We start from the raw sequence: 26884 nt of genomic DNA on the forward strand, positions 1-26884 counted from the left end.
CGTGTGTGTATCTGTATAGAGTGTGTGTATCTGTATAGAGTGTGTGCGTGTGTGTACCTGTATAGAGTGTGTGCGTGTGTGTATCTGTATAGAGTGTGTACCCATGTGTGTATCTGTATAGAGTGTGTGTATCTGTATAGAGTGTGTGCGTGTGTGTGTGTGTGTGTACCTCCAGGATGACCACGTCGTAGTCGCTGAAGGAGCAGAACTGAGCGACCCAGGCAGCGTCTCTCCTGATCACCTCGTTGATCAGATACTCAAAGTCTAAAGTCAGCTGCTCCACACACACAGTCTGACACACACACACACACACTTCAGCATTAATTGTTACACACACATATTTACATTTAGTCATTTAGCAGACGCTCTTATCCAGAGCGACTTAGTGAGTGCAGGTACATTCCCCCCGAGGCAAGTAGGGTGCAGTGCCTTGTCCAAGGACACAACATCATTTGCACGGCCGGAAATAGAACCGGCAACCTTCTGATTAATAGCGATTCCCTAACTGCTCAGCCATCTGACTCCCATATTTCAGCATTATTTGTTCCACACATACACTTGTTTCAGCATCACCCCCACACACACCTGTCCGCTGTACGGCCCTGTGACCAGCTGCAGGCTCCGCCCCCTCAGGTCACTCACTGTCACCGGCAGCTGCACTTTCTCATCCTCATAACCTGGAGGGAGGGGGGGGGAGAGAGAGGGGAGGGTGAGAGAGAGAGAGGGGAGAGAGGGGGGGAGAGAGAGAGGGGGAGGGGGGAGAGAGGAGGGGGGGGAGAGAGAGAGACAGGGAGGGAGGGAGGGAAAGAGAGAGAGAGAGAGAGAGAGAGAGAGAGAGAGAGAGAGAGAGAGAGAGAGAGGGAGGGGGGGGAGAGACAGAGAGAGAGAGAGAGAGGGAGGGAGAGAGAGAGAGGGGGGTAGAGAGAGAGAGAGGGAGAGAGAGAGGGAAGAGTCAGTAAAATGTATTAATTAGATCTTCTTTCAACATATGCAAAAAACAAAACATCCAACTCTTCTCCTGCCTGTCCTTCTTCTTCTGTGGTGCATGTCTGACCTGTGGTGTCCTGCTCTGGCGCCCCCGGCTGCTGCAGGCGGTACTGCTGCCGCGTGTAGCTAACGTATCCTGGCTCGCTGGCGTCGCCATCCGGAGGGGAGGAGGAGGAGGAGGAGGAGGGAGGCGACGAGCACGTGGAGGCGGGGGACGAAGCTGCGTCACAGTGAACAGCGTCCTGCTGGTCTGACGACCCTGCTGAGGTTTGGTTCCCCGCCTGAGGTGGAGGGCTGTGGAGATGACAGCCTGTCCTCCTCTCCTCCCTCTTCCGCCACGCTCACCTCTCCCCTCCCCACCCCTCCCCCGGCGTTCTTTCCCCCCTCCCCCCCACCTCCCCCTCCTCCCGTCGTCCTGGGCGAGGAGGAACAGGTCGGCCGCAAACTCCCGCGCTCGCGCCGCCGCCGTCAGCTGTGATTGGCTGGGGGGGGGAGGGGCCGGGATGGGTTTGTCGGCGGGGGTCTTGCAGTCGGGGGAGCCTGGAAGCGAGGGCGAGGAGGGCGGGGGCTTCTCCACATGGGGGCGGAGTCTTCTTCCTGTTTAGAATCTGGCACAGCTGACCCTGCTCACCTGCTGGAGACATAGACAACAGCAGCACACACACACACAAACACACACACATATTTAAGTTGACACACACAGGCACAAGCATGTAGTAACTACAAACTCAGTGTGTGTGTGCATGTGTACAGTGTGTGTGCGTGTACACGGTGTGTGTACGTCTGGACAGTGTGTGTGTACCGGGGCAGAGGGACACACTGCAGGCCACCAGGGAGTAGCTGGTGTTCAGCAGGATCACCTGGTCCTTCTTCAGCTGGAAGGCGGGCTGGAAGGTGGGGAAGGGGTAGACCACCTGGTACCTGGAGTTCAGCACATAGCCATGCTCCAGGCACCCCCCCACTGCCTGGGGAGGGGGGGGAGAAAGAGTGAGGGGGGGGGAGAGAGTGTTTGTGTGGGTGTGAGTGTTTGTGTGAGTGAGTGTGAGTGTGTACCTGTGCGTATGGTGGAGGCAGTGGAGGCAGGGCAGCAGTGAGAGCAGGGCAGGGCAGGAGGCATGGAGGCGATGGTGATGTAGATGTCTCTGTTGTTCTCATCACTCATCATCAGGTTCATCAGCACTGAGCTGGAGCTACGGGTACTGGGGGAGGAAGAAGGGGGAGGACGGGGGAGGGAGGATCAGGGAGGGGGAGGGTGGCGAAGGGAAGACAAGAGGAGCAGGCAGGTAGGCGGAGGATATTAATCAACGTCAAAAAGACGTTACTCTTTTGGTTGAAATTTCCATCCGTGCAACATCGTTGCCAAGGGAGACACGTCTTACTTGAAGCCAAAGATGACGATCTTGGATCGGTCGTTGGGCCACTCACACACAGTCAGGTAGAGATCACTGTAGATGTCCTCTCCTGAAAACAGGCGAACATGATGCACCTGAGGGGGGAGAAGGAAGGGGGAGAGAGGAGTATGAACAGGAGGAGGAGAGACGAGGAGGAGAAGCTATTGTAAATGGTCAGGTGGCTGAGCGGTTAGGGAATCGGGCTAGTAATCAGAAGGTTGCCGGTTCGATTCCCGGACGTGCAAATTACGTTGTGCCCTTGGGCAAGGCACTTCACCCTACTTGCCTCGGGGAGAATGTCCCTGTACTCACTGTAAGTCGCTCTGGATAAGAGCGTCTGCTAAATGACTAAATGTAAGTGGTGGATTCAAACACGGCACACCTGTGTGTGTTGCTGCGTGAGGGGGCACCTGTTTGAGTCGACTCTGCATGTTGAACTCCCACCAGTACAGGTGGTAGGTGTAGAAGGAGAAGTCGTCATCTTCTCCACAGTCGCTGGTGTAGGAGAGGACGTAGCGGCCGCACTTGGTGAAGCCTAGAAAGATGTGGCTGTGGGCCAGAAAACAGGGAGCCGTTCAGGAAAGGCTTGAGGGACACACACACACCTGGACCGAGGTGCACACAGACACACACACACCTGGACCGAGGTGCACACAGACAGACACACACACCTGGACCGAGGCGCACACACACACACCTGGACCGAGGTGCAAACAGACACACACACACACCTGGACCGAGGCGCACACACACACACCTGGACCGAGGTGCAAACAGACACACACACACACCTGGACCGATGCGCACACAGACACACACACACCTGGACCGAGGCGCACACAGACACACACACACACCTGGACCAAGGCACACACACACCTGGACCAAGGCGCACACACACCTGGACCAAGGCGCACACAGACACACACACACACACACCTGGACCGAGGCGCACACAGACACACACACCTGGACCAAGGCACACACACACCTGGACCAAGGCGCACACACACCTGGACCAAGGCGCACACAGACACACACACACACACCTGGACCGAGGCGCACACAGACACACACACCTGGACCAAGGCACACACACACCTGGACCAAGGCGCACACACACCTGGACCAAGGCGCACACAGACACACACACACACACCTGGACCGAGGCGCACACAGACACACACACCTGGACCAAGGCACACACACACCTGGACCAAGGCGCACACACACCTGGACCGAGGCGCACACAGACACACACACACTCACCCTGCGCTGAGGAACTCTTCACTGACTATGTTCTTCAAAGGGACGCAAACCCTTGGAGGCAGTTTGCGGAAGAGGCGTTGAGAGAACTGGCCATTCAGCTAGGGAAAGAGATGGACGTTAAAACGTACATGAATAAATCAGTGAGCGGGTGAGAGAGTGCAACACGAATAACTCCACGGAAAAGAGAGGACCTAGCTGTATTGTACAATCTCATATTCAGATTTACGACTGTCGTTATCAAGCTACAGTACCAAGACAAGCCAGCTAGCCTTACAATGTAAGCGAAGTTCCCAGTTAGCACAAGCTCTCTAAGAAACGACCGTGCAAAGACCCAGATCGGCAATGCTTTGAATTACCAACACAACAAAGACATAGTATCCGCTAGATGTACAGCAAACAAGCACAAAACATGTATTCCGAGGAGACGGGAGGGAGAGTAGGCTAACCAAGCCGCAGAGAAAGCACTCTGCATCGGCTTCCTCGACCCATGTCGGCCTACATTATCGCAACGTTTGTCCTGTGTTTTAAAAGGCGTTGTTTTCTAGCATTTCTAGAGCATGCGTTTATGCCTAATCCGTACCTTTCCGCTGTTGAGCAGCTTCACGACATGTTCTTTATGCTTTCTCTGAGGTTTCTGTTTGTTGTTGTCCTTTTCTGATTTCGAGCTGGGCGCCATTTTCCTGTGTGTTCTCTACGGCCCGTCTTCCTCTTTCTCCACCTGTCACCTGATTGGTTCTCGAGGCCCAAGGAAGCAGTTTCATTGGCCGACTAACACATCATTCACGTACAAAAAACCGATCCGCCGTAATAAAAAGTAATTCATCAAACTTAAACCAAACTTTTTAAATTAATATTGGGAAATAATTTATACAAAAAATCACAAACTCCTTGCCAAATATTGAAATATAATTAATTTTATGAAATAATAAAAATCCGTTTTGACTGTATTTTACGTTTTTCTTTAGCCTGTTTGTTATGTCGTGATGAGTTTTGGATTCCTTGGGCACACAATGTTGTCCTTTCAGATCACGTTGGTTGCACTTAGTCCTGACGCGAATCAAATCGAACACACCCTCGGCTTGTGTCTGACTTGGGACAGAAGTTTCACACACTCCGCCATACTTCTGCCGCCGACATGTCAAACAATAACGCCAGCAGCAACCTGGTCGTCGCCAAGAAAGTCGTCAAACAGCTGAGGCTGGAGGCCAGTGTCCGGAGAATAAAGGTAGGTGGACAGTTCGTCGTTAAACACGGAAAACCGATTTTTTTTTCAAAAGACGGGAGACCAAGTGACAGTCTGTGTGATGTCTTGCGTAAGCAAGTCCAAACACTTCGATACAAAGTCAGCAACACTGCTACAGTTTATGTTGGCGTGTTAAATGTAGCTACTGTAGGTTATAATGTTGACAACCGTGGTTTTAAAGCATGAAAATAAAGTGTTTTAATAGGAGCTAGTTGTTTTAAAGAGACGCCTGTCAGAATATATTCAGTTGCACCAACCAGTTTGTAAACTCAAGTGGGCATACCTAATCGTGGTTTTCTATCAACGGCACTGTATACGTTTTATTTTCCTGACGTTACATTATTAAATTGAGTGAAGCGTATTTTATACAGATGGTCTAACCGCTGCTAGCCCAGTAGCCTACCCCTCAGAAAAAGCCCAGCTGTTTTTCATCCTTCACTTCCTGGTGACTTCAGTTTGCCTAAATGGATTAGCTGTCTGCTTTTTGGCATTGTCAATTCCAACTGTAGCCTACAACTTCTGATCTCACTTGCAAATGTATTCAAATAGTTGGTGTGCGGTGGATTCCCAGAAAACGTCTGTGTTTGTTTGTGTACCGTGGTTCCGCATGGAAATGAGATTCTGTAGAAGTAGTCGGTTTCATCTGGCACACAATGCTAAAAGTGAACTCTCTTGAGAATGGCAAAGTTATCATTTCCTGTGTGTGTGTTTACAGGTGTCCCAGGCAGCGACAGACCTGAAGAACTTCTGCATACAGAACGCTCACAAAGACCCTCTTCTCATGGGAGTCCCATCAAGTGACAACCCCTTCAGACCGCCTAAGTCTTGCACCCTGTTCTGAGGTATGGATCAGAGTAGAATGGAATACAACATAATTAATAGAATGGAATATAACATAATTATTTAATAGAATGGAATATAACAGAATAACGTAATAGAATGGAATAGAACAGAATAACTTAATAGAATGGAATAGAACAGAATGTCTTGTCACCGTAGAATAGAACCCTTCTGTTACAGGCAGCAGTCTTGTGCAGTTTGCCAGGAATTTGAACTATTATCTAAACCAGGAAGTGCTTCAACTGTGTGTGTGTTTGTAATGTGATTTGTGATTAGATGCTTTCGTTTAATGTTTTTTTTGTTTCATTCTCCCTCCCTCCCTCTCTCTCTCCCCCCCTCTCTCTCCTCCTCTGCAGTTGTGTACAAGTGCATCCCCTGTACTTCTTTCTGCTGCTGGTCTGGGAGGGATGAAGGGATGAGAGAAACAGTGGATGAAGTTAGAGAGCTGAATACAGTGCCATACAATCACCACAGGTTTCAAACACGGGTCAAATTAAGAGACCATTCATTAATGGACCATCATCATTTTGGAGTTGAGGCGCGCTTGATTTACTGTGCCTGGCATGCAGCATGGGCTGTGTTTACTTGTTTTGGTTCTTGGTCCTCGTCAAATTCTGAAGAACACCAGGCTCACTTCAAACATTTGGTTCAAAGATAAAGATCATAAATATAATCAGAACCGGATCATCCATGTACAGGATTGTGATCACCGAATAGTTGAATGCTGCGTGCAAGCACAAGTGTGTGTACAGTATGTATGTTATTTACAGACTGCATGCATATACGTTGTCAGTGATTTTACAAGCTCCAAGCCTTCCTCTACTATGCCCCTACACATGCACACACACACTTACATACTGTCAACTTCATCCCTGAATGAAAAACTATCACTACTGTAAATGTAACACAGAATCAAAACGAGGACCTAGAATCACTCACATAATATACAATAATCTATTCAAACTTGCCCTCATCCATTCTCATCCACTTAAACAAACTTTCATCCATTTTCATCCTCACAAACAGACCTTCAGTCACTCACATGGCCGTATGATAACTCTCATTTACAAAGAAAAGTCTTTGAGACCTTGTGCCTTCGTCTAAGAGCAGTTAATGGGTGTTTGTGCCTATGTACATCACTTTTTACACGCACACACACACCAAGCACTCACACACAGATTTCTAAGCGATGGTGTGTGTGTTTAATATCTTCCCATAGGCTGCTCTCAGCTACCGGGTCACATGGTCACTTCCTTCCTGTCTATGAAGAGGCAATACCTCTTCAATATTTACTCACTTTTTTTATTTGTTGTTTTACTGTCACCCCCCCATTTTGTTTTGTTTTGTTTTCACTCTAATGCTATGTTGGCATTCCAGCACGAATCAAGGGATTTCTTTAAATAGATTTGCTGTCCGTCCAAAGTAAGTGAAAAGGGAGCTGGGCCTGGGTTAGGCATGGATCCGCTCAGCAGTGTTGCCCGTGTGACGCCCGTGTGACACCCAGGACCTTTTGATCACTACTAAATTACTTTATATTATATTGTCATATTGTATGTGGGTGTTCAACCAACACGAGGCGGAGGAAGAGAATTTTTTTTTGTAAAATTCCCAGCAAGCCCACAACTTCACTCTAGACCCCCCGATTACAGCTACACTACGAGGTCCACCAGCACCAGCCGTCATGCTGGTGTGGCAAGGCATCCTGGGTTCATGTCATTCGGGTTACAGGGTAACAGTAGGTGCGTTCGACTTCATGCAGCACCGGCGGCGAAGACAGCCGGCTCCAGCCGGCTGCCTTGAAGTTGAGAATGCCATTGGCTGCTTCAAGTCAGCCGGGCTGCAGGGGACGCCGGCGCTGCATGAAGTCGAACGTACCTATTGTTTTAACGTCCACGCCAGGAGCCCTCCCCATCCCCTCCTTAACAACGCCCCTGCTGGCTCCACCCCCTCCTTAACAACGACACTGCTGGCTCCACCCCCTCCTTAACAACGCCCCTGCTGGCTCCCTAACGACCCTGTGGTGACATCGTCGTCACCTGAGGTGTTCCGGTGCTCGTCCCTGATAGGGGCGCTGTGTCATCGCCATGTTGTGTTCGGCTGTGTGCCTGCATCTCCTGTGCTTTACCCTCCACTACTGCGTGAATGGATGAAACAATACATTTCTTCTACGACTAAAAATTCCATGTGTCTGTGTCTCTTTGTGTCTGTGTTATTTAATATCCTATTAAATAGATTTGATATCCTATTAATTAACAGGTGTTTATAGACAGTTTTGACTCATCACACTGTTGTATTTAGCTGCCATATCAACTCCAGTGACTACAGCTAATTAACTGGGATAATCCCAGTCAATCAACTCCTTAATGAGGCAGATAATTAACCAGAGTGCCACCACCTGAGAGGAATCTTCCAGGTGAGACTACACACAGGTCAACACCCTTCCTGTCCAGGTGAGACTACACTCAGGTCAACACCCTTCCTGTCCAGGTGAGACTACACACAGGTCAACACCCTACCTGTCCAGGTGAGACTACACTCAGGTCAACACCCTTCCTGTCCAGGTGAGACTACACTCAGGTCAACACCCTTCCTGTCCAGGTGAGACTACACTCAGGTCAACACCCTTCCTTTCCAGGTGAGACTACACTCAGGTCAACACCCTTCCTGTCCAGGTGAGACTACACTCAGGTCAACACCCTTCCTGTCCAGGTGAGACTACACTCAGGTCAACACCCTTCCTGTCCAGGTGAGACTACACTCAGGTCAACACCCTTCCTGTCCAGGTGAGACTACACACCAGCACTGCCACAGATGTCTAAGCGTGGGCAGAGACGGCCAGGGGCCCTGAGGAGGGGCCAGGAGTTCTCAGGTAAACTGTGTTTACGTGCACACACAAACACTTTACAAACAATATGTCCTCTTTCAGGTCTTTGGTCTTGAACTCATCCTCCTTTCTCAGTCTTTCTGTTGCATCCTTCCTTCCCCCCCCCCCCCCCAGACCTCCAGGACACCTTCCTGCTCAGCAGGGAGCCCGGCTCGTCCTTCAGTGAGCCCTCCCACAGCACCTCCTGGTGGGCAGGTAGAGACGAGAGGAAGGTGCGGGGACCCTCACTCAAGGTACTGTGAGGGAGGGGGGTGGGGGAGAAATCAAATGTATTTTTGTTTACCTTTGCCGTGTGTGTGTATCGTCATGTATACCTGAACCCGTCCAGTCTGAAAGAATCAAACTGTTTTGTACAGGAGCAGCTGTCTGAGAAGGAGCAACACATTGCCAGGATTCAAGACGCACTGAGACGAGAGAGGGAGAAGGTGAGGTGTGTGTGTGTGTGTGAGAGAGAGAGAGACAGGCCTGAGAGATCTGATGTTGACCTCTGCCCCCTCCTCCCCTCCCTGTGTCCTCCAGTCGTCTCGGCTGCAGTCCCGGTGTGTCCAGCAGGGGGCAGAGTTGAGGCGCAGAGAGCAGCAGGCGTCCAGACTGAGGGAGCGTCTGGCAGACACACGCAGAGACCGGGGCCATGGTGAGGGCATGCACACACACACACACACAAACTCGCTTCAGTCATGTTGTATGTCCCTTCATCTCCCTCCCTCCCTCTCTCTCTCCCCCTCCCTCCCTCTCTCTCTCCCCCTCCCCCCCTCTCTCTCCCCCTCCCTCCTTCTCTCCCCCTCCCTCCTTCTCTCCCCCTCCCTCCCTCTCTCTCTCCCCCTCTCTCTCTCCCCCCTCTGTCTCTCTCTCTCTTTCTCTCTCTGTCGGGTTCCTGCTGCAGCCATGGAGCTGCTGAACCCTCTACCCAGAGTCCTGGGGAGGAGAGAGCAGCCGCTCAGACCAGCCAGGGGCAACCCCAGGTAAGTCTCTCACACACACACACACACACACACACACATGCAGGCACACACGCACTCCAACCCCATCTCTCTTTCCTCCACCCCATCTCTCCCTCCTCCCCCCTCCCTCTCTCCCAGTAGGAGGGAGGAGGCGGCGCTGCTGCTGATGCTGGAGCGCCGGGAGGCGGAGCTTAGAGAGGCGATGAAGCTGAGGCACGGGCTCACCTCGCTACTGCACACGCTCAGACGAGACATGGAGCAGGTGAGGAGGGGAGGAGAGAGGGAGGGGAGGTGGGAGGAGAAGGGAGAATATGAAGTAAAAGTGTGGAGGGGGTGGACAAGGAGTAGGGAGGGAGGAGAGAGGACACATGCACATTGCTACAATGAGCTAAAGCCTTAAACATGTTTTAGACCATACAGGACACCGATGTGGAACAGGAAGAGGCTGATAACGGGTTGGTCCAATCAGAGGAGGTGCTGGGGGAGCATGTGACCGGAGGTGTTGTTCAGGGTTGGAGGAAGGTGCAGCGGAGGCTTGAAGATCTCCTGATTGCAGGTATGAGTTAGGATACTGTCCTTCCACGATGCAATGGCTAGTGTGTGTGGTTGAGTGTGCGCGTGTGTGCGCGTGTGTGCGTGTGTGTGTGTGTGTAGGCCACACAGGAGAGGGCACAGACCAGGATAAGCTGCTGGCTCAACTGGAGCAGGAGCTGCAGGAGAGTCACCAGCTGATTAAGACACAGCAGCAGCTACTGCAGGTAGGACCACACACACACACACACACACAGCAGCAGCTACTGCAGGTAGGACCACACACACACACACAGCAGCAGCTACTGCAGGTAGGACCACACACACACACAGACACGCAGCAGCAGCTACTGCAGGTAGGACCACACACACACACACAGCAGCAGCTACTGCAGGTAGGACCAGACACACACACACACACACAGCAGCAGCTACTGCAGGTAGGACCACACACACACAAGAAAATCTCTCTCTCAGGACAGTTTGAACTCTCCGATACCGGATACTTTGGAAGATTGCTACTTCCTGGAAGAGTGGGAGGGGCTTCAAGCCAGGCGGGCGGAGATGGAGCAGCAGAGGCGGAGCTTTCAGAGGGAGCGGCAGGCCTTCACCGACGCTGCCATCCGATTGGGTCGCGAGGTGAGAGGGAGGGAGGATGGAGGGAGGCAGAGAGGGAGAACAAGTGTGATCTCTTGTGATCCTAAAGAGTGAGCGTGACACCAAAATGTAAGCCCTGTGTGTGTGTTGTGTGTGTGTGTGTGTGCGAAGCGTTGTGAGTTTGAGCAGCAGAAAGCGTCCCTGGTGAAACAGCACTACCTGTGCGAGTCTCCTGTGTTTGGAAAGACAACTCGCTACAACAGGAGAGAGAGCACTGCCCTCAGTGAGTCTACACACACACACGCTGTACACATGCGCACACACCTCTATACAGTATGTAAACACACACATGCGCACACACCTCTATACAGTATGTAAACACACACATGCGCGCACACCTCTATACAGTATGTAAACACACACACGCTGTACACATGCGCACACACCTCTATACAGTATGTAAACACACACACACACATGCGCACACACCTCTATACAGTATGTAAACACACACACTGTATGTCTCAGTCTCTGTGTGTTGTTGTCGTAGCGCAGGTCTGCTGGGGTCAGACCACACGTCCTTCTCCGACTCCTGCCTGGCCGCCTCATCTTCGCTCGGGTCCGGGGTCACACCGTGGCCTCGCTGGGGGACAGCGCGGGGTTGCGGAGAGGTCAGAGTTCAAACACCCAGCACCCCTGAGCTCTACTCTTTCTTACGACTTCCCTTCCAGAACAGGTCAGTTACAAGGGCTCCTCTCTCCTTCCCTCCTCCATCTCAACGTGTGTCTGCTAAATGAATACATTTGTATTATGGCCCCTCTGTACTCTCCTCCTCTCCCTCCATCCCCACCACCCCCAGGTCCAGTGAGAATCCAGCCCAGCCAGAGAGCTGGGGCAAGGGGGCAAGGAGGCACCAGTTAAGCCCCCTTCCTCCAGGCATGGACTTCTCCTTTTAGATGAGCTAAGAGCTGCGGCAGCCAGTTGCAGTTATGCCCATAAAGTTTGTATAAATGTATGTTGTTGTTTTTGTGTTTGGAAACAATAAAGTTTATATGAATACTTTGGCTGCCTCTGGGTTTTTATTACATAGCATTTTTATGTAACCCTTTTGTTGGGCTACATATCGCGTTCAATTACTTCTCTCGTTGATTGTCATCTCGTTTTTCTCAACTGACGGATGAAACAATTGGAAACGATCGCACGTGCCACGGCTTGTTCTACAGCAACGTCCACGCGGCTGGTTGATGATCTGATTGGCTGTTGACTAGGCACGAGCAGCAGCAGAGTTCAGTGTATAAACACTTGAAGCGGCTCTACTCTTTGATCTCCTAAGACAGCAGCGGTAATTTAGTGAGGGCAGACAGTTGGCGTTTGTGTGGCAGTGGAAGATTATAAGTATTCAAGTCATTGTTTGGTGGAGTTTTGCCCAAACAACATGAACTTAATGATCGGCCAATTCCTGCAATATATACCTGGCTACATGGATAACAAGGGCTTTCAGCCGTGGCGTGACTACATGCGACTGGCGGACGCTGTCCGCGATATCCAGAGAGAGAACTCGGATCTGACAGCTTTCCGCGGCGACACCGGGGTCGCCTTGGTGACGGGTCGGTTCGAGCCATGTCCGCCTAGACGCCAAACGACTTTTCCGAGGCGAGAGAATCTGCTCTTGGACTTGGCCGTTGGCACCGTGCGCAAAGACCCCGTCAGCCTAAGAAAAGAGCCCACTCTTGCGCCATGCACGTCGGGTATTAAAGGGCAGAAGGAGCGAAAGAGGGCTTGCAGCATCAACGCGCCGGAGAGGCCTTCTCCGGAACGTAAGTTCTGCAGTTTCTGCAAGCACAACGGGGAATCTGAGACGGTGTTCGGGTCCCACTGGTTAAAGGACCCGACAGGGGAGGTGCTGTGCCCGTACCTCCGACAGTATGTCTGCCCTCTCTGCGGTGCTACCGGAGCACGCGCCCACACCAAGCGCTTCTGCCCCCGGGTTGATGGAGCCTACAGCTCGGTGTACGCCCCAAGCCGCTGAGTGGAGTTTTGTTCTAATAGACTTCCACCAGTTAACTGCGTGATTTATAATATTTTATATTTGTTTCCCGTGTGCTTTCAACTTTTGTCACTTTTCGTTTTGTTTATAATAATATGTGGTTTTGACTTGCATGCCTGCACGTGTTGTTTTGCGGTTTTAACTGGTTTGCAGTCTATTTCAACAATTGTACTTTGACAAAACCAGTAGCGGATTATTTTTTAAGTAATAATGTGTTATACCTAGATATATGTATATATTTTTACTGACTAGATTGAGTCAAATCAACAACCGACACCTCCATTTTACACAACCGGCTATGCATTAGCCTACTTTTAAGTAGATGACAATTTGGTGGCTTCCTTTGGTCATTTTTCTAGATTATTCTGACAACCTGCCATTACAAACACATGTGGTGAAATGATATATTCGATAATGACACATGCTTTTCCGGTATCAGTCAAATGATGGCCGTTAAACGGTTTTAAATACTTTACATGTAATAAATGTAACCATGTTGGCTTTTGAAACTTTTAATAGAAAGTGTGTATTGACCGACTTAATTGTAATAGTTTTATAAATGTTGTTTTGAAGTTCGATAGTGTATGTGTGATACAATCTTACTTTTGACCAAATGGGATTGTTAAAATACAAACATCAATACTATTATAAAACCCATATCCTATGGTCATTTCTGTGTGTTTGATTTCTTAAAGAGCTGAAAAGTTATCATGACCAGTTATTTGATTAAGACAACTACAGGAACAAAAAAAAAAACTTTAACAAGCTGGCATCTTTAGAACAGGAAACAAAACTGTTTTTTTCTTTTTTTCTAAAACCTTGAATCTGGAAAAATAAACAGACTTCTTTCATTGAGAAATCACTGATCTGACAATACAGGCTAGGCTGCAGCTTTGAGGAAGAAATCACACTTTCACCGGTCCAGTGCTGTCAGATCAGATGCTATCACACCCAGGAAGGAAGACACACTGTGCTAACGTTGACATGGAAACACGAACGCACTGTGTATAAACCACGTTTAGCTGGGAATTCATATCCCAGAATCCCTTAAGTCTCGGAGCGCCGGTGCCCCGGGCTGAACCCTCTACGCGATGGGAGGGGCCTGGCCGTCCTGTTGCCACGACGAATGCTCTCCAACTCGCGGTGAGTCGCCATCACCATCCGACTGCAAAACGGCAGAGAGAGGGACAGAGAGAGGTAGACAGAGAGAGGTAGACAGAGAAAGAGAGTGGGAGGGAGGGAGATATAGGGGGTAGATAATTGATGATGTGGAGTTTCACGTTCATGCAACACTCTTTAAAAACACAGAAGATGCGCTTGGTCATATTAAGAGTTTCCTGAGTACAACTGATGTGTTGTTTTTCTTCAGAAAATTAAAAAATTGATAATACGGTTCATTCTGACTTGCATGACAAGACATTGTGGAGGTGTGTGTTGTAAAGTGACAGGCAGGCAGACAGACAGGCACACAGGCAGACAGGCAGACAGACAGGCAGACAGACAGGCACACAGGCAGACAGACAGACAGGCACACAGGCAGACAGGCACACAGGCACACAGGCAGACAGACAGACAGACAGGCAGACAGACAGGCAGGCTGACAGACAGGCAGACAGACAGGCACACAGACAGGCACACAGGCAGACAGACAGACAGGCACGCAGGCAGACAGGCAGACAGGCAGACAGGCACACAGGCAGACAGGCAGACAGACAGACACACAGGCACACAGGCAGACAGACACACAGGCAGACAGGCACACAGGCAGACAGGCAGGCTGACAGGACTCACTTCAGAGATGACAGTTCAGTTATCAGGCCACAGACCAGCTGAGTGGCATCTTCAAGGCAGTTGACATCTCTCCTGCCCTCCTCCCCCTGGACTGGCTGTTTGTCTGCGACCGTCAGGGCCAGGGAGAAGGCCTTGGTGTCAGCCTTAGCCTCAGGCGTAACTTCAGTTTCAGCCTCAACCCCAGCCCTATCATCAGCCCCAGCCTCTCTCCCAGCCTCCGGAGAATAAGATGCGTTGTTAGCGGGGCCGTCCTCTGTCTCAGTCCAAACACATCCCTCATCTTCCCTCCCTCTCTTCTCCTCTAACTCCATCATTTCTTCAAGCACCTCTTCCAGCTCTGGTTCGTCCATCACCTCCAGGACCAGGCCTTGCCCAGGGTCGCTCACCTCCCCAGGGTCGCTCACCTCCCCAGGGTCGCTCACCTCCCCAGGGGTCTGATGGCTAGCCTGCAGGGGGCGGTCATCACTTCCTGCAGACAGAAGCAACCCCTCCTCCTCCTTCTGCTTCTCCCCCTCTTCCCCCTCCCCCTCCTCCTCTTCCTCCCCTTCCTTTTCCTCCTCCTGCTGCCTCTCCTCCTCTTCTTTCTCCTCTTCCCTTCTCTCCTCCTCTTCCTTCTTCTCCTTTTTCTGCTCAGTACTGCTCTCTCCATCTTCCCCTGCACTCTCCTCTACTTCCCTTCCCTCTCTCCTCCTCTCCTCCACGCCGCGACTTATCGCTCTCTCCCTCAGCCCACACATCCCCATCCTCCTCCTCCTCTTCTTCACTGGCAGTTCTTCTTCACTGGTGTCTGCAACGCTACCCTCCCTCTCTGGCGCTCCCTTCCCCCCATCCCCAACACTCCCATCTCCCTCTCCTGGAGTCTCCAGTGGGCTGTCTTCCTCTCCTCTCTCTGTTTGAAGCTCTGGTTGGATCCCCTCTTCAAGGCCAGCTAGGCAGTCCTCCTCCCCAGCCTCGGGCTCTCCTCCTTGGGCAGCAGGCCGGGGGATGGGGGCCTCCGGGTCCTGAACTCTGGAGGGGTGAGGTGAGGGGATGATGAACATCTGTGTAGCCTCCTCTACTTTACAGCGTTCATCCTCATTGGAGGATGTGGTGTTTTGCCCTTCCTCCTCCTGGACAGGATGTTTATCTTGATTGGTTTGCTCTGCCTCTGCTGTGTCCCGCCCCTCCACGGACTGGCCAATCACACGCTCCTCGCTAAAGTCGCTCACAGCCACACTTTTCTCCACTGCATCCCCCTGTTTGTTGGGGTAAATGGTATCTCCCGCTGCTTTCCCCTGCTGGGAGGTACCACAAGAGCTGGGAGGGAGAGGGGGGTGATGATCCTCGGAACGTGTCATTGTTGGAATGTAATTCTGACGGTTCTGGAACAGTCCACACTCTTTTAGAATTGCACCAGAATCTTAACTAAGCACTTTTATTTATTAATTTACATTTAGCTACACCAGGTACATATGGGTATATGCCCATGTACGCACACATCACACACAAACACAATTTAATGGTTGATGGTTTTACTAAGATTACCAACTACCTGTTAACTACCTGTGTGGGCTGCAGTTCCCCTGACTCTCCACTGGGGGCGCCTTGGCCCAGCTCTGGACCCATGCTCTTCCTGCATGACCTGAGGGGTCTGCGCAGGGGGGGAGTGAAAGCTGGATGGAATGGCATGCAGTTCATTACAACAATATTCTCTTTTTGGGGGGAAACGGACAAAAACAATACTATAGCTGGAAAAAAATCTAATAAAAATCTAATAAAATATAATATAGAGAATCACTGGTGTTGAAGCACATTTAATATGATGTGTACATTTCTGGCTTTCAGAAAGAGTGTTATTATAACTTGTTCGGTCTTGAGGTATTTAAAAAAAAAAAAATTACCGTTGCTTTTGGTCTCGGGCCTTCTTTTGGTCATCATTCCTGCCCTAAAACATCAAGACTGTAAGGACACGTAGCTAACATGATAACACTGACAACAGCTCTCTGTCAGTGGTCAGCAAGTATAGCATAAGTTGTCGTTTACTCTGGCGAAGCCTGAGGACATATCGCTAACGTTAGCTAGCTGAACAGTTTGTTGATAGAAACACAGCTAACTGACATTGACGTTATAGTGTGCTGGAAATAGGTTGGTTTTGGTATTCAGACTTGAGTAATGATATTCGTGTTTTGCGAATTGTCATAATTTTAATAGGTACCCTTTCCTTTGCTGGTGATGACGCTGGTGAGCTCCAATGCGCTTGTTAGTTTTACGTTAATGATGGAATCCATGGGCGTGTTCCAATGCCGTAAAGCATTGGATTGCGTTGCCAATAGCGACGTAATGCAGGAAGTAACTCTAAATTCCACACCTTTCGTGTTTTTGACAGCTTAAGATTGATATTTTGTCCCTCGTCCAACTGCAAATGCGTCTTAATATTTGAGGAAGACAATATCCTTAACCGGGTAAGAAGTGAAACCTCAAAAATCCCTTTGTAAACTGATTATGCTGGCAACAGTACTGTGAATGTAGGCTAGCCAATGTGTTTACTTTGTAGCATTCATTGCTAGAGCTAACTCGATAAGCACCGAAGAAGTTTGAGTTATATTTTGTTTACTTTTTACTTTTACATATACGGTATGTACACTTCGTTTTGCGTACATACAAATGAAAAGGTGTGTTGAATATCGTACCTGAAGCAAGTTATTCTGAAGATAATCAATGAATGAGTGGTCGTACGTTTTCTACGCAGCAGTTACAAAGAACTTGCTAGTTGTGTAAATCAACCCAACAGTGTTTGTCAGAGAACGTAACCGAGGAAGTATTTCCTTTCCTTATTGTTTTACATTCATTAATCGGTAATCGGTCTGTGTTTATAGCTCTTGTGTTGCCATAGGGACCTGTTCATGAGTCGCGGTAGGAACCCCCCACCCCGGGGTCAAGGGGCAGCACGGGCCAAGCAGGTGGGTGACACACGTAGCTACCCTTAAAGAGAATAGTAGGATGTATAACAATGCTGCATTCAAAGTTTGATTCATCCATCTGGTAAGATCAAATCCATGGTTGATGTTTAAAGAAATAAAACACATAAATGTTAATCACTGTTTCCTTCTTCTCCTCCCTGTTTATTTTTCTCTCTTCTCGCTTTTTTCTATCCCTCTCTCTGTCTCTCTGCCTCCACCCATTCCACCCCCCCCCCCCCTGACTCCACCCCCCCCTCTCTGCTAGATGGGGCTGCTCCTGGATCTGGGTGGAGGGGTGGATGAAGGAGGGAATGAAGAAGAACTGGAGGCGGAGCTTCTGGCTCTAATGGAGGGAGGAGGGTCGTCAGGGAAGAAAAGGGGGAGGCAAAGGTGTGTGTGTGCTATTTGTCTCTCTGTGTGTGTGTGTGTGGTGTGTGCGTGTGTATTTCGAAAAAAAAAAGGTTTCAAAAAAGAAGTTTTCATCATTGATGAGGACTCTACTATACTTAACTCTCTACTCTTCAAAAAGCTTTGAAAAGCTGAAAATGTTTTCCCCAAGAAGGTTTTGAAAGGTTGAGAAAATATTTTCTCAAAAAGGTTTGAAAAGTTGAAAAAAATCTTACTTTACTGCTTTACTCTGTGTTAGGCTTCTCTGTTCTCCTCTCCCCTCTACTCTCCTTTCATGTGTGTGTATTGACAGACAGGCTGTGTGTGTGTGTCTGTAGCTCCTGTTCCTATGGCAGACATTGAGCGCATGGCTGCCCCTCTGCATGAAAGATCTGGACGAGGAAGAGGATGGTGGAGAAGAGGTTGATGATGATGAAGATCTTCTGGTAAACTAACATCTTCTGTCCAGGTTTCTGTTAGTTATAGAAGTGGTTCCTTCCTTTTAACAAATGCTAGCATTGATTCGTCATGGTGTGTGTGTGCGTGTACTGTGTGTGTGCGTGTACTGTGTATGTGTGTGTACTGTGTGTGTGTGTGTGTACTGTGTGTGTGTGTACTGAACGTGTGTGTGTACTGTGTGTGTGTGTACTGTGTATGTGTGTACTGTGTGTGTGTGTACTGAACGTGTGTGTGTACTGTGTGTGTGTGCGTGTGTGTTGTGTGTGTGTACTGTGTGTGTGTGTGTGTGTGTGTGTGTGTGTGTGTACTGTGTGTGTGTGTGTGTGTGTGCTCACAGGCGGAGCTGAATGAGGTGCTGGAGGACGAGCAAGAGGAGTCCTCACGCCCCGTCCCTCCCCAGCCCGCCGGCCCCTCCCCCCCCTCGCTCCTCCCCCCCTGGCTCCTCCCCCCTGGCTCCTCCCCCCCTGGCTCCTCCCCAGGGGCGGGGCCAGCCTGGAGGGGCTCCTGGCAGAGCGGGTCAGCATGTATCAGATGGCCATCACCAACGCCAGGGCTGCAGGGGAGGGCAGCAAGGCCCGCAGATACGACCGTGGACTGAAGGTGAGAGGGGAGGAGATGAGAGGGGAGGGGAGGGGAGAGGAGGAGATGAGAGAGGAGGAGGAGGGGGGAAGGAGGGGAGGGGGGAAGGAGGGAGGGGGGAAGGAGGGGAGGGGGGGAAGGAGGGGAGGGGATGACAGGTGGAGGATTGTGTGTCTTTGGGTGTGTGTGTGTTGATGATGTGTGTGTGTGTTGATGATGGTGTGTATGTGTGTGTTGATGATGGTGTGTGTGTGTGTGTGTTGATGATGGTGTGTGTGTTGATGATGATGTGTGTGTGTGTGTTGATGATGGTGTGTGTGTGTGTGTTGATGATGATGGTGGTGTGTGTGTGTGCTCCTCTCTGACTCTAGACTCTGCAGTCTATGCTGGTGTCTGTCAAAAAGGGGAAAACCAATCAACGAAGAGGAGATCCCGCCTCCCGTCGCCATTGGTGGAAAACTTGCTCCTGCCCCTCAACCTGAACCAATCAAACAGCGGGATCCTCCAGCCATAGCTCTGACACCCTCCCCTCAGGCCAATCAGAAACCTCTGAGGGAGGCTGCTCCGCCTCCCCCTAATACTAAGTCCCGCCTCCTCACCCCTCCACAGAAGACAACTGTGGTTACCCCGGATACGCCCGCCAAGACAACTGTGGTTACCCCGGATACGCCCGCCATCTCCCCACTGACCCCCTGCCAACCAAACGCTCAACACTCAGGTATACACACACATTTCCACTCCTTCTACAGTAAACTTCCATCCCAAAGCAGGAATAGCACATTTATCTCCCTCCCTGAACTCACTCTCTCCATCCTTCTCCAACTTCCTTTCCTCTCTCTCTCTCTCTCTCTCTCTCTCTCTCTCTCTCTCTCTCTCTCTCTCTCTCTCTTCTCTCTCTCTCTCTCTCTCTCTCTCTCTCTCTCTCTCTCTCTCTCTCTCATTCTTTCTCACACTCACTCACTCACTCACTCACACATCTCTGCCCCCCCCCCTCTCCAGAGGGGAAGCTGAGGGTTCTGTCCAGACAGAGGGAGTACAAGCTAGCAGCTCTTCAGGCCAAGCAGGGCGGAGATTCAGACATGGCCAAACAACTCTACCACGTCGCCAAGGTAACGGCCGCCACCAACTGCCAGATCTAACCCCGTCATCGTGAGGTGTTACCTACTTTAAGGACTGTAGAACAACCTTATTCCTCTCCTGTCCTCCCCTCCCCCCTTCCATTCCCTCCCCCCCTCCCCTCCCCTCATCAGAAGCTGGACTCTGTAGTGGAGGCGCTGGACAGAGCAGAGCCGGTGGACCTCAGCTCTCTACCGCCCCCTCCAGGTCAGCAGCAGCTACTTACGGACACAATATTTATGGTTGCAGAAAAATACTAGTTGATTAGGACTGTTTATTATTTTTTTACAGGTTTGGGTAGGTGCTAGACTTACAAATGTATTCCTTCTTGTGTCCCCTCCCTCCCTCCCTCCCCTCAGATGCTGTGGTGGAGCGTACTGCACCTCCTCCCCCCAAGTCTTCCAGCCGGCCTGCCCCTGCTGCAGCGCCCCCTGTGGCAGACACTGGTAAGACAACCAAACTCTGGAAACAAGTACTTACATTATGTGTGGATGTTTAATATCAGGTTGATTGATTGGTTTTGTTGGGTATGTGTGTGTTGGGTATGTGTGTGTTGGGTATATGTGTTGTTGTGTATGCGTGTGTGTGTGTGTGTGTGCAGCGCTGCCTGCCCCTGGCAGCGTGGGAGAGGCCCTGCAGCAGAGGATGAACAGGTACAAGGCTGCAGCAGAAACAGCCAAGAGCAAAGGAGACGACCGCAAGGCTCGCATGCACCTGCGCATCGTCAAGGTAACCAGTCACTGTCACTCACCCATATACGCTCGCTCCCTCACAGTGAGAAGTTAGAGATGCAGCGATGTGTAACGGAGTTACGGAGATGTGTAACAGTGTTACCGTGGTGACTGTATGTAACAGTGTTACCGTGGTGACTGTGTTTCCTCTCAGCAATACCAAGACGCCCTCAGGGCTCACAAAATGGGGTGGCCCGTCAACCTGGCAGACCTCCCTGTGCCACCTGGTAACACCTGTGTGTGTGTGTGTGTGTGGCTGTTTACAGTGTCGAGTGTTACAAAGCCTTAGCTGGAGTTTACAGTATGCATGTAACTGTGTGTCACTTACCGTAGCTTGTGTGTTCCATGAGTTTAGAGAGTATGTGTGTGTTTGTGTGTGTGTGTTCCAGGATGCCTTCCTCTCCAGGGCTCAGAGAGCGTCCAGCAGAACTTCCTGGGTGTGCTGGAGAACGCCATGAAACTGGCCAATCAGGATGCGGATGGGGACGACGACGAGGGCGAGCCGGGGGAAGTCGCCATGGTAACGGAACGTCCCCTTTGTGGCTGTAGACTGTTCTTCTCTCCGTCTCTTTCTCTTTTTCTCTTCATCTCTCTCTTTCTTTCTCTACGTCTCTCTTTCTTTACACCTCTCTCTCTCTCTTTCTAGCCAGCTGGTCGACCTACTGCCCAGAAAACACAAGCCCCTCCCCCACCAGGAGGAAACCCCGCCCCCACACAGGGCTCCAAGTTGGGCCCTAAAGGTCTGTCTGTGTGTCTGTCTGTGTGTCTGTCTGTGTGTCTGTCTGTGTGTGTCTGTCTGTCTGTGTATCTGTCTGTCTGTGTGTCTGTCTGTGTGTCTGTCTGTCTGTCTGTGTGTCTGTCTGTGTGTCTGTGTGTCTGTCTGTCTGTGTGTCTGTCTGTCTGTCTTTGTGTCTGTGTGTCTGTCTGTGTGTCTGTCTGTCTTTGTGTGTGTCTGTCTGTCTTTGTGTCTGTGTCTGTGTGTGTGTCTGTGTGTGTGTCTCTGTCTGTCTGTGTGTCTGTCTGTCTTTGTGTCTGTGTGTGTGCCGGTCAGATGTGTTCAGAATGATATTTCCTCCATTCTTCCCTGTAACGTTCATCACACTCTGCTACGCACGCTCTCGTCCACCTCTGCCAATGACTTCCTGCCTCGTGTGATGTCACTTCCTGTCCCTCCACAGCCCAGCAGCAGCTGGACTTCCTGCTCCTGCGGCGGCAGGCGTTTGTGCGCGCGGCGCTGCGCTCCAAGCAGATGAAGGACATGGCGGGCGCCGCCCAGCACCTCCGACACGCCAAGGGGCTGGACCAGATGATCACCGCTGCCAAGGGAGGTCTGCCTGTAGACATCACCAAGGTAACGGAGGGGGAGGGGGAGGTGTGACAGAGGTGTGGCAGGAGATAAGAGAGATGAACAGATGGAGTGAGGAAGTCATGGTGGGTGAGATTAAGGAACCTGTGTGTGTGTGTGTGTGTATGTAAATGAGTGTGTGTGTGTGTTTCACAATGTTTCTTCCCCCAAAAAAATCTACAGCACCTCTATATTTAACTTCCTCCCTCTCCTCCCCCCTCTCTCTCTCCTCCCCCCTCTCCATCTCTCCCCTCCCTCTCGCCTCCCCCCCCCTCCCCCTCTCCTCTCTCCTCCCCCCCTCCCTCTCTCCTCCCCCTGCAGGTCCCCAGTGCTCCGGTCAGTGAGGAGGAGTACTCCCTGGGCCGCTCCCGCTCCTCCCCCCTCTCCCCCCGCTCCGCCCAGCAGTACAGCCAGCTCATGGAGCTGCTCAAGCAGCAGCATGAGGTCTGTACCACATGCTTATAACACGCTTATAACACGCTTACAACATACTTATAACACGCTTACAACATGCTTACATCATGTTTATAACATGCTTACAACATGCTTACAACATGCTTACAACATTCTTATAACACACTTACAACATACTTACATCATGTTTATAACACGCTTACAACATGCTTATAACATGCTTACATCATGCTTACAACATACTTCTAACATGCTTACATCATTTTTATAACATGCTTACAACATGCTTATAACATGCTTACATCATGCTTACAACATGCTTATAACACACTTACAACATGCTTACATCATGTTTATAACACACTTATAACATGCTTATAACATGCTTATAACATGCTTACATCATGCTTACAACATGCTTATAACACACTTAGAACATGCTTATAACACACTTAGCACATGCTTATAACACGCTTACAACATGCTTATTACACGCGTACAACATGCTTACAACATGCTTAGCACATGCTTACAACATGCTTAGCACACATTTACAACATGCTTACAACATGCTTATAACACGCTTAGCACACACTTACAACATGCTTGTCACCTTTATTACATATTTATTGTGCTTTTTCCATATTTTCCTCTCCTCCTCTCCTCCCTCTTACAGAAGTGCCTGAAATACTCTCAACAGTTCACCCATATGGGCAACGTAGCAGAGACCAGCAAGTAAGAGAGTGTGTTTGTATACGCCTGTGTGTGTGTGTATTTTTCTGTTTGTGTCCTATCACGTGTGTGTGTGTGTGTGAGTAACACTGTGTGTGTGTGTGTGTGTGTGTGTGTGTGTGTGTGTGTGTGTGTGTGTGAGAGTAACACTGTGTGTGTGTGTGTGAGTAACACTGTGTGTGTGTGTGTGCAGGTTTGAGAGGCTGGGAGAGGAGTGTGTGAGCAGTATTGAGGTGCTGAAGAAGGCTCATGCTAAGGGCCGACCTGTCCCCAAGTACCACACTGAGGAGAGGACCTTCAACACCGTCAAGTCAGCACCACACACACGCGTATACACACACACATCCTATCAGATCTTTTCACTATTGTCTTATATGTGGGTTTTAAGTGTGTTGTGTGTGTGTGTGTGTGTGTGTGTGTGGTGTGTGTGTGTGTGTGGTGTGTGTGTGTGTCTCCTGTGTGTGTGGTGTGTGTTTGTGTGTGTGTCTCCTGTGTGTGTGTGTGTGTGTGTGTGGTGTGTGCGTGTCTCCTGTGTGTGTGTGTGTGTTTGGTGTGTGTGTGTGCGCGCTCAGGCTCTTCCCTGACCTGACTGCTAACGACATGATGCTGTACATCGTGAGGGGCATCAACCTGCCCCCCCCCTCAGGCGTCTCCCCCCGGCGACCTGGACGCCTGCGTCAAGTTTGAGTTCCCCTTTCCCAGCGCGGTGAGACACACACACACTAACAGATTAACAGACATGCAAACACATACACACATATACGTTTAAAATCTAAATGTCTAATGTGTCCATGTGTGTGTGTGTGTGTGTGTGTGTGTGCGCAGGAGGAGGCGCAGAGAGACAGGACCTCCACAGTGAAGGGCAGCAGCAGTCCTGAGTTCAGGCAGCAGTTCAAGCTGAACATCAGCAGAGGGCACCGAGCGTTCAAACGCCTTGTCCAGACCAAGGGCATCAAGCTGGAGGTCCTCCACAAGGGGTACCTGCACACACACACACACACACACACACACACACACACACACACACACAGGAGACACACACACACACACACACAGGACACACACACAGACACACACACACACACAGACACAGAACACACACAGAGAACATAGACAGAAAGACACATGCTCATAGTCAATAACTCACCATTCTGAAGTCAAATAAAAACGGTGTGTTTCTATAATTCCTGTGTGTGTGTCCACAGCGGACTGTTTAAGACAGACAAGGTTGTGGGGAACGCCCAGCTGAAGCTGGAAGCTCTGGAGAACCAATGTGAGATCAGAGAGATCATAGAGGTGAGCACACACACACGTATATACACACACGCACATGTTTGTATTAACCCTAATTATGTATTATTTATTATGACTTGTGCGTGTGTACGTGTGTGTGTGTGTGTACGTGTGTGTGCATGTGTGCATGTGTACGTGTGTGTGTGTGTGTGTGTGTACGTGTGTGTGTGCCAGGTGCTGGACGGGCGCAAGGCCACGGGGGGGGCGTCTGGAGGTGAAGGTGAAGATCAGAGAGCCTCTGGGAGGAGCCCAGCTGCAGAGCACCACAGAGAAGTGGCTGGTGCTGGACCCTGCCTCCCCCCCCTCCCCCCCCCCCACAGGGAGAAGGAACGGGTGAGAGAGGGGGGAGGGGGGGAGGGAGGGAGAGAAAGGAAGAGAGAGGGAACAGATGATGCAGAGGTTTATAACCATTTTATTGCTGTAACAGGAGGAGCAAACATAAGATTATTGTTTTTTATGGTCATATAATTCTATGTGTGTGTGTCAGGCCCCTCCCCCCAGGTCCCAGCCCAGGCCCGGCCCCGCCCCTGGCCCCGCCCCCGGCCAGCCCAGCCCAGCTCCACCACAGTACAAACTCCACAGCTTCAGTCTGCTGCACCATGACAAGGAGAGACTCGAGAGGAAGGTGTGTGTGTGTGTGTTTTTGTATATGAACAGGTATGCAACTTTCCACAGATTTAAAGAGGCTTGTCAGTGATTGGTTGGGTTGCCTGTCAATCATGTGTGTGTGTGTCAGATTGGTGAGTACAGGAAGAGTAGGCGGGAGCCTCCTCCTGATTTGCTGCAGCAGCACAGGGAGGTGACACACAGACTACAGTGGCAGAAGAGCTATCTGGACAGGGCCTCTCCTGCACTGCTGACAGGTAACACACACACACACACTCTCTCTCTCTCTCACACACACACACGCACACTCACACACACACTCTCTCTCTCTCACACACACACGCAAACACACATGTAAACTCTCTCTCACTCACACACACACACGCTCTCTCACTCACACACACATACACACACACTCTCTCTCTCTCACACAAACATACAGACACACTCTCTCTCTCACACACACACATACACACACACACTCTCTCTCTCACACACACACATACACACACACACTCTCTCTCTCTCTCTCTCTCTCTCTCTCTCTCTCTCACACACACACATACACACACACGCAAACACACATGTAAACTCTCTCTCACTCACACTCACACACACGCTCTCTCACTCACACACACACTCTCTTTCTCTCTCACACACACACACACACACACACACACGCAAACTCTCTCTCTCACACATTCTGTCTGTGATGTCTCTGCAGAGTATGAGCACGTGTTGCAGAGGTTCATCCAGGGCCTGGCGGAGTCTGTCAAGAAGTTCTCCAGTCAAGGAAACAGGGTCAGTGTGTGTGGAGGTGTGGGTGTGTGTGTGTAGGGTTGTGTGTATGGAGTGTGTGTGTGTGTAACATGTCTGTCTCTCTCCAGGATGCTGCTAAGGATGCTCTTGGTCGTCTAAAAATGGTGGAGAGTGAGGTAAATACACACACACACTCACACATTCCCCCCCACACACACACTCTCACACACATACACACATCAATAAAGGTTCACCCCTTTATCTTGAGTTATGAACATGTGTTCCCTTGCTTCCATCCTTCCATCCCTCCGCTCTACAGATGGAGTCCTTGAAGAGAAAACGCACTGCTTGAGGAAAGGGTTGGCTGGAACACTGTTATTATAAAGCTCCTAACACACACACACACACAGACACACACACAGACACACACACAGACACACACACAGACACAGACACACACACACACACACACACAGACACAGACACACACACACAGACACACACACAGACACACACACACACACACACACACACACACACAGACACACACACAGACACACACACAGACAGGGGCCAGCTTTAAGAACCTGTAGCATTATCATATAAGATGCTGCTCCCCCTCTCTTCCTTCATCCCCCTCTCTTCCTCCATCCCCTCTCTTCCTCCATCTTCCTCCATCTCCCTCTCTTCCTCCATCTCCCTCTCTTCCTCCATCCCCCTCTCTTCCTCCATCCCCCTCTCTTCCTCCATCCCCTCTCTTCCTCCATCCCCTCTCTTCCTCCATCCCCCTCTCTTCCTCCATCCCCTCTCTTCCTCCATCCCCCTCTCTTCCTCCATCTCCCTCTCTTCCTCCATCCCCTCTCTTCCTCCATCTCCCTCTCTTCCTCCATCCCCTCTCTTCCTCCATCCCCCTCTCTTCCTCCATCCCCTCTCTTCCTCCATCCCCATCTCTTCCTCCATCCCCTCTCTTCCTCCATCCCCCTCTCTTCCTCCATCCCCCTCT

General features: G+C 50.5%; 5 protein-coding genes and 1 pseudogene across 6 annotated transcripts; 4 read left to right on the forward strand and 2 right to left on the reverse strand.

Annotated features, from left to right (window-relative positions):
* The window catches only part of LOC136964968 (DDB1- and CUL4-associated factor 15-like), a 4925-nt pseudogene extending 602 nt beyond the window's left edge, over positions 1 to 4323 (reverse strand).
* Positions 4324 to 4738: 415 nt separating this feature from the next.
* LOC136964900 (guanine nucleotide-binding protein G(I)/G(S)/G(O) subunit gamma-5-like) lies at positions 4739 to 7851 on the forward strand. Its single transcript, XM_067258862.1, has 3 exons — positions 4739 to 4872; positions 5606 to 5732; positions 6087 to 7851. The coding sequence occupies exons 1-2, from the start codon at positions 4783 to 4785 to the stop codon at positions 5729 to 5731; spliced, it is 216 nt and encodes a 71-aa protein (XP_067114963.1). The 5' UTR covers positions 4739 to 4782; the 3' UTR covers position 5732; positions 6087 to 7851.
* A 578-nt stretch (positions 7852 to 8429) lies between these two features.
* Positions 8430 to 11674, forward strand: si:ch211-286b5.4 (afadin- and alpha-actinin-binding protein). 2 transcript variants are annotated; one of them, XM_067258837.1, is made up of 12 exons: positions 8430 to 8599; positions 8729 to 8847; positions 8971 to 9039; positions 9134 to 9248; positions 9498 to 9576; positions 9694 to 9817; positions 9967 to 10111; positions 10210 to 10313; positions 10564 to 10725; positions 10855 to 10966; positions 11239 to 11419; positions 11543 to 11674. In XM_067258837.1, exons 1-12 carry the CDS (start codon positions 8542 to 8544, stop codon positions 11637 to 11639), a joined length of 1365 nt encoding a protein of 454 aa, XP_067114938.1. In that variant the 5' UTR covers positions 8430 to 8541; the 3' UTR covers positions 11640 to 11674. The 2 variants fall into 2 exon arrangements, with proteins under 2 accessions (XP_067114938.1, XP_067114939.1); XM_067258838.1 differs by having other exon boundaries at positions 9697 to 9817.
* A 434-nt stretch (positions 11675 to 12108) lies between these two features.
* nanos3 (nanos homolog 3) lies at positions 12109 to 12846 on the forward strand. The gene has a single exon (XM_067258848.1). It carries the CDS (start codon positions 12119 to 12121, stop codon positions 12710 to 12712), a length of 594 nt encoding a protein of 197 aa, XP_067114949.1. The 5' UTR covers positions 12109 to 12118; the 3' UTR covers positions 12713 to 12846.
* A 931-nt stretch (positions 12847 to 13777) lies between these two features.
* LOC136964969 (high mobility group nucleosome-binding domain-containing protein 5-like) lies at positions 13778 to 16126 on the reverse strand. The gene is made up of 3 exons (XM_067258947.1): positions 16064 to 16126; positions 14522 to 15795; positions 13778 to 13895 (listed from the first exon to the last, which is right to left on the reverse strand). Exons 1-3 carry the CDS (start codon positions 16124 to 16126, stop codon positions 13778 to 13780), a joined length of 1455 nt encoding a protein of 484 aa, XP_067115048.1.
* A 1277-nt stretch (positions 16127 to 17403) lies between these two features.
* Positions 17404 to 26323, forward strand: cc2d1a (coiled-coil and C2 domain containing 1A). Its single transcript, XM_067258864.1, is given in 32 exon segments — positions 17404 to 17460; positions 17726 to 17823; positions 17825 to 17850; positions 18186 to 18223; positions 18225 to 18293; positions 18644 to 18778; positions 18781 to 18906; positions 19257 to 19289; positions 19291 to 19603; positions 19885 to 19994; positions 20136 to 20208; positions 20361 to 20447; positions 20603 to 20730; positions 20887 to 20959; positions 21122 to 21252; positions 21379 to 21472; positions 21911 to 22083; positions 22399 to 22521; positions 23168 to 23226; positions 23417 to 23533; positions 23796 to 23877; positions 23879 to 23929; positions 24049 to 24200; positions 24429 to 24519; positions 24691 to 24714; positions 24716 to 24808; positions 24811 to 24849; positions 25004 to 25141; positions 25253 to 25379; positions 25847 to 25923; positions 26010 to 26057; positions 26201 to 26323. Coding segments are annotated over 32 exon segments (3018 nt in total). The 3' UTR covers positions 26234 to 26323.
* Positions 26324 to 26884: the final 561 nt, after the last annotated feature.

Source organism: Osmerus mordax, chromosome 21 (assembly GCF_038355195.1).
Source record: "Osmerus mordax isolate fOsmMor3 chromosome 21, fOsmMor3.pri, whole genome shotgun sequence".
NCBI lineage: Eukaryota > Metazoa > Chordata > Actinopteri > Osmeriformes > Osmeridae > Osmerus > Osmerus mordax.